The sequence below is a fragment of the Lissotriton vulgaris genome, chromosome 10 (genome assembly GCF_964263255.1).
Source record: "Lissotriton vulgaris chromosome 10, aLisVul1.2, whole genome shotgun sequence".
In the NCBI taxonomy this organism is placed as follows: Eukaryota; Metazoa; Chordata; class Amphibia; order Caudata; family Salamandridae; genus Lissotriton; species Lissotriton vulgaris.
The window spans coordinates 976,961,222-976,974,412 of record NC_141698.1 but is presented as its reverse complement, the minus strand read 5'-3'; the positions used below and the strand labels follow the sequence as shown (position 1 = coordinate 976,974,412).

General features: G+C 43.8%; 1 protein-coding gene across 1 annotated transcript in view; it reads left to right on the top strand.

The window, feature by feature from the left end:
• Nucleotides 1-13,191, top strand: part of SCIN (scinderin) — a 312,531-nt gene that overhangs the window by 43,562 nt on the left and 255,778 nt on the right. The window contains exon 2 of the mRNA XM_086941979.1: nt 5,974-6,128. Coding sequence (XP_086798105.1) covers nt 5,974-6,128 — 155 coding nt within the window. The remainder of the gene's footprint in view (nt 1-5,973; nt 6,129-13,191) is intronic.

The following is a 13,191-nucleotide window of genomic DNA, read 5'->3' as shown; positions in this document are numbered from 1 at the left end:
CCACTGATAACTGTGGGCACCATTTCCTCCATCTCATCCAGCTCATGGTCTTCTGCTGGACTGCCACCTCCAGTCTGCATTGCTGCCTGGTGGTTGTCAGCGAGTTTCTTCTTGGTTTTGCCCTTCTAATCATTACAGCACCTCTTGACCTCTCCTATCGACCTCCTCCTCACTCCGACTGCATTTACCTTGTCCAGGATGGACTGCCATATTTGATTTTTATTTGCCAATTTGAATTTATTTGAATTTAAAAACATTTATACAGCGCTCGTTTACCCAGCGGTTTCATGGCGCTAGTGGTGAACAGTGGACGGCAGCAGCTAAAGGGATTTAAGTCGAGTAGGTTTGCATAAAAAGGAAGGTTTTAAGGTCCTTCTGAAACTGGAGGTAAGAAGGTGAGGTGCGCAGAGTAGCCGGGAGGGAGTTCCAAAAGGCTGGAGCCAAGACAGCAAATCTCGCTCCACCTGCCTTCTGTTTTTTAAAACGGGGGATGGTTAGGAGGGCCAAATGAGTGGAGCGAAGTTCTCTGCCTGGGAGGTAGGGCTTAATGGCAGAGCAGATGAATTCGGGAGCAGTGCCCGATCTGGCCTGGTAGGTGAGGCAACCGAGTTTGAAAAGGGCACGTTCTTTCACAGGGAGCCAATGTAATGATTTGAGTAGTGGGGTGGTCCGGTGGTATTTGGGCAGGCCATGGATCAGGCGGGCAGCCTGATTCTGTACCAGTTGCAAGCGGTGGATCGCGTAGGCAGGGGCCCCGTTATAGACTATGTTGCCATAGTCTATACGAGACAGTACCATGGCCAGCACAATTATTTTTAGAGCAGAGGGAGAAAAGAAACGGGAGACTTTCTTGATTATTCTGAAGGAAAAAAAACAGGAGGAAACCACGGAACCAACTTGTGAGTGGACAGTGAGTTGAGAGTTAAGAAGGATCCCAAGGGTTTTTACTTTGGGTACAGGAAGTGGGGGGGCACCAGGGGAAGAGGGCCAGAAAGAGGGGGACCATGGACTGCAACCACCTCCGGTCAGGACCAGCTCGGTCTTGTCCGGATTGAGTTTGAGGATGTTGCAGTTCATCCAATCTTGAATGAACGTCATTACTGTCTGGACGTTCAGGGCGGATGAAGATGAGTGGGACAGGTTGAAAATTAGCTGGAGCTCATCCGCATAGTTTAACACGGTGACCTCCTGTTGCTGTAACATAAAAATGAGGGGGAAAATGTATAGGTTAAACAAAAGGGGGGAAAGTGATGAGCCCTGGGGGACCCCACACACTACCTTGCGGGAGGCCGCGGCGAAGCCAGCCAAATGGACCGCTTGAGCTCTCCCAGAGAGAAAAGACTCAAGCCACGAGAAGGCCAAGCCTTCTATGCCCGCCGCCCTGACACGGTTGAGGAGGATGGAATGGTCCACCGTGTCAAAAGCGGCGGACAGGTCTAGAAGTATCAAGGCTTGCGGAAGGTTGGTGTCGATACCTTCAAGCAGTTTGTCCATTACTGAGATGACCACTTTCTCCGTAGAGTGCAGGGGACGGAAACCGGCTTGACAGGGGGAGAGGCTATGATTTGCCTCAACATGGGTTTTCAAAATGGTGGTAACATGGATTTCCAGGACTTTTGCAAGGTAAGGCAGGAGGGAAATGGGGCGGTAGTTGGAGGGGGAGGATGAGTCGGCGTCAGGTTTTTTTAGGATTGGAATAACAACCACCGATTTGTGTGGGCTGAGGACAGTACCATGTATAAGTGAATCATTGAGAAGGGTCAACGGTGGTGTGGGGCAGGCTGAGTAGATTTCCTTGAGGATACGAGCAGGGGCAAAATCCAGGGGAGAGCCTGATTTGACCCGATGAAACAAAGGAAGGAGTGTGTCATAGGTTAATAATGGAATGTTGGTCAATTTGAGGGTTGTGGGTGGTGGGGAGGGGTTGACAAATGTGGGGGAGGGCAGGGGGATGTTGTGTTTAATTTTGACAACCTTGTCAATGAAAAACTCACTGAGCGAGTCGCAGAGGGGCTGGGAAGGGGGGATGGTGACCGTGGCTCTGCTGGATGATGCTAGTTCATGGACGGTGGAGAAGATTTCCTTCTATTGGGATTCAGCTGTCATTATCCTGTTGGTATAGTATTCAGTTTTTGCTTCAAGAATGCCGTTTTTGTAAATTTGTAAGACAGACAGATAGGTTGACTTTTGTGCGGAGCAGTAAGTTCTTCTCCAAACTCGCTCGGCCCTCCTTGCAGCTAGTTTCTTTGCTTTGAGGCCGGGAGTAAACCAGCGATTGGCTGCGTGGGCCTGTTTGACTGTTAGCCGCCTTAAGGGTGCGAATTCATCACCCGCCACAGTAAGCCAATTGTTAATAGCGGCCAACTGGGAGGTAGCTGCAAGGCCGGATAAGTCAGGGCTGGTTTTGGCCAGGGCTGAGCAGAGAGAAGGCATGTCTGTTTTGCCCCATTTCCGAACCCAGGTGTTTTTGGGAAGCGGGCATTTGACCAGGGGCGCTAGAGCAAGGGAGAACGTGATGGTGGAATGGTCTGACCACGAACATGGAGATATTATGGGGATGTGGATGGGACGTTCAGTGACCAGATTTGGTCTAGCGTATGACCATGTATATGGGTGGGACTATGGATGAGCGGCGAGAAGTTCAAACTATTCATAAGGCTGGTAAACTCCTTTGATTGAAGGCTTTCGGCAGGATCGTTAGGCCAAAAGTTGAGGTCCCCTAAAACTAGTACAGATGAGTTGTTAATAACCAGGGTAGCCAGGAGGGTCTGGATATTGGAAAGGAATGAGGGAGTGGGTTGGGGGGGGGCGATAGATTAGGACGATAGTTAGGGGAGCCTGGTGGGAGGTCGAACGGGCTAAGAGGTGATCAACATCGGGGATAGGGGGGAAGGGAGAACTTGGAAGTTAAGATCAGTACGAGCTATTAGGGCCACTCCTCCACCCCGCTTGCCTTCTGGGCGGTCCGCTCGGATGGCGGAATATGAAGATGGTAAGGCGGCAAGCACGTTGGGCAGGGAGTCGGTCTTGAACCAGGTCTCGGTTAAGAATAAGAGATCTGGTTCATGGGAGTCGATGTAATCGAATAGTTCGTATTGGTGATTGACTGCAGACCTGGTGTTTAGGAGTGTGGCCGAAGTGCTGAATAAAGGAACGGGAGGGGCCGGAAGTGAGGGGGAAGCAGAAGGAGGTGTGGAGGGTGGTGAGGCTAGATGTGATGCAATCCCGGGAAGGGAGTGGGGAGGGGGGGTGAATAGACCGAGATGTATCAGATAGGTCGTTGTGGAGGGGTCGATGGAGCCTGGGGCCCAAAGCAGGCATAACTGAGATGGTGAGTACGTGACAAAACCGGTAGTATCTCGTGCCCCTGGCCCTGTTAGGCCGCAGACGGGCGCAGACGGGCTTAACTCAGGCGCAACTCCGGCGCGCCTCCGTCGCGCCCGCTGCGCTCGTCCGCTGCGCTGCCTCATATTGCCTGTTTAAATAGGGGCGGAGCGGCGGGGGAGTGGCAGGGCTGTGATGGAGAGTTCAGCCCAAGCTAAGATGGCGCCCGCTGCCGCTGGGAGCCCGCGAGAACACGATCAGCCCCAGCCGGCAGCTCACCCCTGGAAGCAAGATTACAGCAGCACCTGCATAATTTTAAAACAAGTTAGTGGCAATATTTAAAAACAATAATCAGCGAAATGATGCCTCCGCTCGCAATCAGCGGGGCGAAATGCGTAGGATGCTAGCAAACTCTCCGAGCATTGACCAATCAGCCCACTGCCACCGGGCCACTGGTCAGACACCTGAAGGTGACGAACAGTTGTTGGTGGTGTTCTATCACCTCCGTGATGATGATCCTGTTGTCCTGCGGACTGAACCTTGTCTTCCTTGTCTTCTTCACCTTGCCCTTCCGTTTCTCCCCAGGTCTCAGGCTGGTCCTCCTGGGTGCTTATAGGGTCGTACTCTGTACTTGCTCCAGCTTCCTCCATGGTGTTAGGCAGTTTACATTATTTTGTTTGTGTTGTTAGGTGCTTTTATGGTGCATTTTCCCGCATGACGTGTGGGAATTGCAGACCTGTCATTGATTTATTTATCGCAGTGGGCCACATTGCAACTTTTTTCGCGTTCGTGTTTTGCCTTCATGATAATTTTATCGCCGCCATTTGGCGCGTTAGCGGGAGACTATTGATGGTACCGACGTTTTGAGAATACAACGTTAACACAGCCTTATTTTCCCGCTATAGGCTGCGATGTGCACCAATGCGTTAAGCTTATTTTGCGATGATTATCACACATTCTTGAGAATATCCCCCTCTATCTGCTCCAGTTTTTTGCTGACAGTTCTCTTAAAATGAAAGCAACACTATTATTTCACCTTAGACAGTGACTGATATTTGCGCGATAGGTAAACTTTAAAGGCCTGTTCTTCTTTTGGAATCTAGCAGCATTTGTTGAAATACCTAAAGTACAAACAAAATTAGAGGGAGAAGGAAGTTACAGTTAGGTTCGCCCTCCTAATATATGTAATGCAACACAAATTCGTAATTGACGGATCACTGAACCTAACCTGCGGAGCGGGTTTTATTTTGCAAATACATGAAAAAACACACCCCTTTATGGAGTCCCCTCACTCGTCAATTACGGATTTGTGTTGCATGATATACTTAAAGTAGAGAACAGAACATAACACAATAAAAAACACAACGCAACATCAAAATAAAAACAAAAAATAGCTGAGTCCAACACAACAAAACTGCCAAAAGATAATGCGACACAACGACCACAGTGTACCATCACATTGAATTAAAGCAGCACAAAGCACAGCACCACAAAAATCACAGAACACACACCACTACAAAAACCTAATACAAATGTGGACAAACATTCTTGTCAAGCATTAGCACCTCCAGAAACCTACTTTCATAATGCAGTGGTAAAGGAGTTTAAGCACTGTCTTAATTTGTTTTGTGATGCAGGCCTATAAGTGCACTTGAGGTGATCTCCATCCTCATTCAGCAGTACACTGGCCAATCAATATTCAGTCTTGGCAGAATACTTAGCTATCCAAATTAAATCTATATAAAGGTTGCTAAGTGATGTCAGTAGGAGAGGAACTACACAGAGTGCTCACAGCACATTATGGAAAATCATTATCTTCTTATCCAGCCCCTCTGAACTTACTTCGATTATGTATTTATTTAAAAATGTTTGCTCTTAACTTGGACAGAAAGGGATTGCCAGGTAGGACTCATGTAAAGACCATTTTTTTTTTTTTTTTTTTTTTTTTTTACTACTGATGCTCAGTAGTGGAGGACCCAGACAGTTGAAAGCATGGGCAAGAGTTTAAAATGCTTTATGGACTATGCCAGTAATAGAACAAACTGTTCTGGTTCTTTGTCTACACAGCTCTCGATTTATCAGCCTGTCAAGTCTCCTAGCTATTTTTCTTTCCCTGATCGCTATATGTATTACAGAAGCACATTCACTGACACACCTCAGCTCTGCTTGCGACGCCATAAAATACTCACTTAAAATAGCTCAATTTAGCCTGCAGGGCACTGTCTAGTTAAGAAACGAGGCTTTTATAGTGACCTTCATTTGTATATAAAATTGCATTATTTTGTGCTTCGTTCTGCGGATATCTTTTTGAATGCATGTCGAAGTGAGGAATGTAACAACTATTGGAACAGGTTTACCTTTAAAGTCCACAGTTTCTCCAGTTGTTACCAGAGGGTTCTATTGCAGTTTCTGCAGACTATAAACCTAATTTCAAATGGTACTAACCATATTTTGACTTTCTATAAATGCCTTCAATAGAGTTTATCTTGCTTTATGGTACTGCCATGACAGTTTTGTTTTAATCACATTTTAAATACGACTTCCAGATGTTTCAGAATCGCTATGAACAATCTTTGGCAAAACACAATGGAAAAAACATAACCTATACACCAGCAAGCAAATTGATTTAGATATGGTTTCTATTTGCAGGGAAAGAATGCTCCCAAGATGAGAGCACATCTGCCGCCATCTTTGCAGTTCAACTGGATGATTACCTTGGAGGGAAGCCAGTGCAGTTTAGAGAGATCCAAGGATATGAGTCAAATACATTTGTTGGCTATTTCAAAGGAGGCATTCAATATAAGGTACGTGGAACTTCAAATGCGTTGTTCTTAGGTTTTTATAAATAATCATTGCTAGTAATGTATATTTCTTCAAGCCTCATGCAGTGTAGTGTCGCGATAGCTTACCCCTCGTTATTGTGATGCAATGTAGGGCCTGACTATGATGGCGGTGAGACCACGACCAGCAGGCTGTGAGTGTTGGTCTGCTGCCATCGGCCCCTGCAGGTCTGCCCGCCGCATTATGATGCAGCGGGCGCAGGCATCTTGTTGAGGGACCGTCCACCGCGGTTCTGACAGGCTTAAGGAGCCCGCTGGCCCGTCGGATGGACACTAATCCCTACAACAGGGACGGTGCCTGCTCAGGCATTACAGTAGGGATTACAATCTCCCTTTTCACCTGCCCTTTCATGGTGGTTAACCCGCTATGAAAAGGCAGGCAGGAAGGGACTTTGGGGGCCCTGAGCAGGCCCCCATTCCCCCATGACCGTCCGCTATGGGCCCTGGGGGCATCTATGGTGCCCTCCGAAACATCCCTGCACCATGTGGCAGGCACCGCACAGTGCCTCCTAGATAGTACAGGGATGTTTTAAACATGTTTTATTTTATTGTGGCTTGTGCTGTAGCCTGCATCACACACCGCAATCCAAAATAGACACATTGCGACCGCCATGAAGATGGTCGCATCATAATGTGGGCAGCGGGACCGCTGACTCTTAGTCAGGCGTTTCGTCCACCTGACATTGTCATCAACCTCATAACTCCAAATGCATCTGTGCAATTCAGTTCTCTGCTCTGGCAGTTGCTGCCTGAAGTGAAGATCTGGAAGCTTGCCCCTTGTTTACTTCGTCAATAAAAATGAGTTTCTTACTCTTTGAGTGCACTTCACATCATTTCACTAGCGACAATGGTGGGATTCGGAATCAGACATGCAAAGCATAATATATTTGTTCCACTAGCGGGACAAATCAACCAAAGTACTTGAAGGATTATGTTGTCAAGTAAATCAATTATCCTGTTATCCCACTTATATACTTACCTGTACTTCCATATCAAAATATTGTTTTAATGTGTTGTTCATCAGGGATACAGTTACCTATTCTTCTATCTCAACATGTAACTATGATTAACTTGTTATTTATTGAATTTGGGTTAACATGTTAGGTATTGTTGTAGCGTTTAAGTGTTGGGTCTGATGAACTATTTTATTGTTTAATTTTCTCTTATCCCATATTAGTTTTAACCACCATAGCAAATTTCTTTGGTACTCCGATGGATCTTGTTCCATGCTGAAAGGGACTGCAATATTTAGAGAATGAGCAATTATCAGATGATGACCAGGAATAAGATAATTGCACACATACAATATTATGAGTAATCTCTCAAGTGATCTCACTCCTATTTTTGATAACCACCAAATGAAATTAAACTGGGTCACAAACAAATAATGACTCAGAAACAGCAGAGTAGTTTATCTTAATTTGTATTTTTTATTTAGGCTTCAAATGAATAACATGCAGCCTAAATTCAAATTAGATCAGTTTAAAAATGCATTTTCAAACTCTGTGGGATTCAGATATAAAGTGGAATAGCAGGTAAATCAGTTGCGTCTCATAACAACCCTTTAGGAAAGTTCAGTAAATTCCAAATGACCAGTTTCAGTTCATGGACAGAATCATTTGCTTCTGCCCGCACTGCAGAATCAATGCCACAGCTGCTCTGACATGAACCCTTTCAGCCGAAAAGGTTCCACAATGCTAGCATACAAGCCGGCAGCTGATCACAGAATTCATCACAGTTCACATTTTTTCTGGAAGTCCCAATTGTCAATCTGTACTGCAGGATGGTAAGAGGGGTGAAGAGCCTGAGTTCAAAATTTAGGCAAATATGCTCCATCGATTCCAGGTTTATACCCCTTGACATCACTAATTATTTTAATTTGTTTTACATTTTTATTTGCACTTTCAGAAATTGGTACTTAATATTACATTCTGACAGACATCACCAAATTTGTCAGACCACTCTTTCCCACTGGTTGCTCTTGATAGGATGAGATGATTTAGTTAGTAAAAGTATACAGATCTGGAAGAATAAGTAATCCATTACTCCCAATTTCTTTAGAACCACTATGGTTTAGTCATACGATCATTGTTGCATTTAGAAAGTAGACAATTTCATGCTTTCATCCCTTCTCTGTCCATTTTCAAGCATCTGCTTTAGGAAGTAACACTTTTGTTGCAAGTCTAGACAAGTAAGCTACAAATGTCAAAGAAGACGATTGAGGGTTAGAACACAAGTGGCAAATTTATGAAAGGCTCCCATAGACTATAGACTATTTCGTTCATAAATTCACATGAAGAAAGCTCATATATGATGAAATTGTGCTAAAATATGAATCTTGTGTTACATAGAATAGTGCATTATTTCTTCCATTAAGCATATTAATGTCACTTCAATATAATTTGTAATTAATTTATGTAAGTATAAGGTAAATATTTTAATAAATCACCATCATTTCACATATAATTTTGTAAGTCTCATTTGCACTTTGCATATGTTATTAGAGCATACAAGATTTAAAGGCACATCAAACATAAACTTTACAAAATGCAATCTTAACATACCGTCCTGTAGCACCTACTTTTTCTTGTCATTGCCATTGCTCATGTTAAGCATTCTAATATTGCTATCCATTATCTAGCACATGAAGCATTTAATTCTCACATAAAAATCTCTGGTATCGTTTATTTACCACTTTTATCTAAACATAAAAACACATGCCACTAAAACATCTACTTATTGACAGTTATGTGTTATCAGGAAATTATTTCTAACATTCTGCATGCTTTTACAACGCAGTATCTAAATCAGAACTTCATGTGCCTGTTTCTTGATACATGCATCCGAATACACATTTTGTAATTTTCATGTAAAATTGCGTTGAAAACCATTTCTGTGTAAATTTGCTGTAAATAGATGAGAGGTAACACCGCTGCTCTGTCAGTATGTATGTGTTCTTCAAACCTCATGGGCGCTTTAGTGTTGAGAATAGTAACCTTCCCTATTGTGATTTAATATAGTTCCAACTACATTGATGGACTGCAAGTTCTGTTTTCTAGCAATGGTTGCCTGAGGTGGAGAGCTTGTGGTTTGACCTTGTTTACTTCATCAATAAATAATTACTTCTGCACGCTTGGAGCACTTCAAAATATTTCTCTCACTGATGTACAAAGAGAAATGGATCTCATTAAGGGTCTCCTTATCTCTTCTATAGTTGCTAAGCCTGAAAAGCAAGTCAACTCTCATGGAATACTCATGGGGACGTTGCAGTCACAAAGCAAGGAAACACCACTGCATTTAAAGAAACACAGACAGTTCTGTGGCAAGATAAGGCAAAAAGAGAAAACCCAGAACAAAGAATAAATAAAACAAAAAATGAAAATCACCGTGGTGTTGAAAAACTAAAATCATCCTGTTGAAAGAAAAGGTGTCAAAGAGTCAAATGTTGGTCAATGAAAAATGCTAAAATCTGATACAGAAGTGTTATGCGACAAGGCAAGCAAGTTCGGCTGACTCACAAGGGCTTCTAGTCAGCTTGGCGGAAGGCTTTGCTGAATGGAAAATATTGTTTTCTAATTTAAAATAATCTTTTGTTTAAGCCAGTTCCAGTGGTTTGAGCTAGGAAGTTGTGTCCATTAGGCCAACAGCAAGTCTAGACATGTATGTTATGAAGTCCTAGGGATGATGATATAACAACAGGGTTTGCCCTAATCGTCCTCCACCATCTGGGCAAGTAAGTATCAAACTATACAAAGACAGTGATGTGGAGAAATCAATAGGATAAAATTAACAATAGAACACAGTAAATTAAATCCTATTCTGTTGTACACAGTCCCTGTCTATTTGCATTTATTCGCATTAAGGCACATACCAGCTCTGATTGAAAATAGGAACAATTAGTAAATTCTTTCATTGTTCTCTAATTTATGTAGACACAAAACAATACATGACTTATATCAATACAGACATAATTACATACAATAGATAATTACAACAGCCACAGAAAACAATTACATACAATCAATTGCACATACTGATACACATAATCCAATATTCCTTTCTACCCCAAGCTAGGAGTTTCAGGTTTGCTCTATAACTGTCAGCAACTCACTTCAAGGTAATCCTGTATACACAAGAGGTAAATACTTCCCCCTCTGAACCCATTCACAGTGTGTATGTAAAGTTTTTAACACAAAATCTTTTAGTCATTGGACTCTTCTTTGTTCATGCGGACGACTGGTTTCGGCCCTTTCTCTGGGCCTCATCAGGACAAGGGTACAAGGAACACACATCGCCAAGAATGGGCAGCACTGGACATCAAGATCCAATCCACATTAATGGGACACTCTCCGTGGGCATTAATCAAGTGTTTATTCAAGTTGACGCATACTGTCTTGTCATTGGAACAATGCATCTTCTTCTGCACACTAAGCATCATATTAATCCGAGCCCCGAGGAGGGAGAGAGTCAGCACATGCTCTCTCAGCATGCATCACAATTTCACGAGACGTTTTCCTATCAACCAGCCACCCTCTACGTTGTCGCACACGTTGGAATGCGTGCAGTGACTCTCTCCCTCCTTGGGGCTCGCATTAATATGACGCTTAGTGTGCAGAAGAGACAGTTTGTCATCAACTTGAATAAACACTTGCTGATTTACTGGCACATCCCTAGTAAAGTGCACTGTGTGTGCCCAGCGCCTGTAAATCAAATGCTGCTAGTGGACCTGTAGCAATGATTGTGCCACACACACAAGCCTTTCAAATGTGTCTCAGACCTACCACTGCAGTGTCTGCTTGCACAGTTTTTAAACTGCCATGTCAACCTGGCTTGCGTATCCACCTGCTGGGCGCTAGCCTTCCCTTTTTTTACATGTAAGTCACCTCTAAGGTAGGCCCATACTACCCCCATGGGCAGAGTCTAGTGTATGTGAAAGGCAAGGCATGCACTGGTGTGTTTTACATGTCCTGATAGTGAAATACTGCCAACTTAATTTTTCACGATTGAAAGGCTGTCTTTCCCATAGGTGCTTATTGGAGATGCCTTGTAACATTTTACAAGTGTAACTTTCAAATATGACAAGATAGCGGATGGAGTTTTGGTTGCCTGAAATCAGAATTTAAAAATACATCTTTTGGTTAAATTAGTTTTTAAATTCAATGTTTTAAAATGCCACTTTTAGAAAGTGGGCATTTTCTCATTTAACCAACTTGTGCTCTCTGCCTGCTTGTGGAATCAATGTCTTGTTTTAGCTGACAGGGGTTAGTATGTGCATTCACTCCAGACACTCACACAAAGGGAGCTGAGCTGTGCCCTGCTTATGCTGTTGAGCCATACTGAGCTAGAGTGGTGGGCGGAGTTGTCACTATCACCCGAATAGGCTGTGACTGCCCTGCACAATGCTGTATCCACCTTTTGTAGTGTGCCTGGCCAAGACAGGACAGAACTGGTTCTTGTGTGCAAGAGAGACTTTTCTTTGTGCTGACTTCAAAGGAAAGGTAGCATAGTTATTGGGGCTCTGACCCAAAGAGTTTAGAACACTTTTGGATCAAGAGCAATCTCTGCCAAGGAGAAGAGCTGAAGAGCTGTGAGGAGTCTTGCCCTTTGCAGTGTGTTGCTTTGCTGGGTTGGCCTGTAATTGCTGCTTCTGCCTGAAAGAGGCCAACGACTGGGCTTTGTTGTGAAAGCTGCTTGAGAAAATTCTTCAAGGGCATGAAGTAGAGCTTGCCTCCTGTTAAGAAGTCTCAGGGACACATAGATGTCACCGACAGCCACCTTGAATTCCGCTGTTGGGAGTTCTGACCTGCCTTATGGTGCCTAATCCAGTTTTTTGGCCCTTTAGGGTTGTTTTCCTGGCTGTCCTGGTGAAAATCCTCGCATTGTCCTTCCAGTGCCATTTTTCCCGCCGCAAAGTGCTGTGCGGCCAAAAACACACGCATCGCCGGGGTGCGCCCGAAAGGAACGATGCAGTGCCTGTGTGCAAGCCGAGACATCACTGCAGCCCGAGTCTCAAGCACCGAGTTTCTGAAGTCCAAAAATCCTGCTCGACTATAACGTAAGCCTGCCATGAGCCTGGAAGAAATGACTGCAGAAATCAAAACAGCGCCTGGATCACCGCTGCATTGACCCGCAGCATCTGGAATTTCCCATCCATCACACCTGTGCACCATGTTCGACACTCACAGACCTGAGCTGCCAGGAAATCGACCCATCGCAGGCCCTCACAGTCTGGTTTCAATGCAACACTTGTCCTTCACGTAGCAGAACTGACTAATCGATCCGAGACATTGATGTGTTTTCCTGCGCCTCACATTTTGACAAATCCTAAGGTATTTTGTGAAAAAAACCTGCATCAATAGTTTTCTATGGAAAGAATTGCTAAAACCTTTTAAAAGTCATATTGTAATAAGTGTATTTTGGATATTTTGTCGTTTTGGTTTAGATAAAGATACTTTATTTTTCTAAACTGGTGTGGTGTCCTTTTGTAGTGTTTTCACTGTGTTACTGTCTGTTTTGGTAGAACTGCTTAACACACTGCCTCTGAGATGAGCCTATCTGCGCATGCCAAGCTAGCAAGGGGGTGAGCTGGGGTTAGCTAGGCATGGAACTCTTTTATCTTGACTAGAAGGAATGGTTCCTACTTGGACGGGTTTCAAGCCACTGCCAACGACAGACCCCCATTTCTAACACCAAGTACGAGAATATTCTTATGAGAGCAGTCTAAAATTATCAGGACCTATCATATCCTCAATCATTAATTTAGTATTGTTGCAGAATATTTAAAAACATTATCAATATTCTCTAAGTTAAAAATAGAAAAAACGACACATAGCCTTTACATGTTTAGCTAATAATTACCATGAAAGTCAGCTGCTATCAGGACAAACAAGCACCATCAAGCAGGGTAGGGGTTACACAATATAAAGATATCAAAGAGAGTCGGTTCCCATTCAAGCAACACCAGTATAACTGTATCATTATCCCTTCTTTTTTCACCACAGTGAGGAATGCTATCCAAAACAATTTG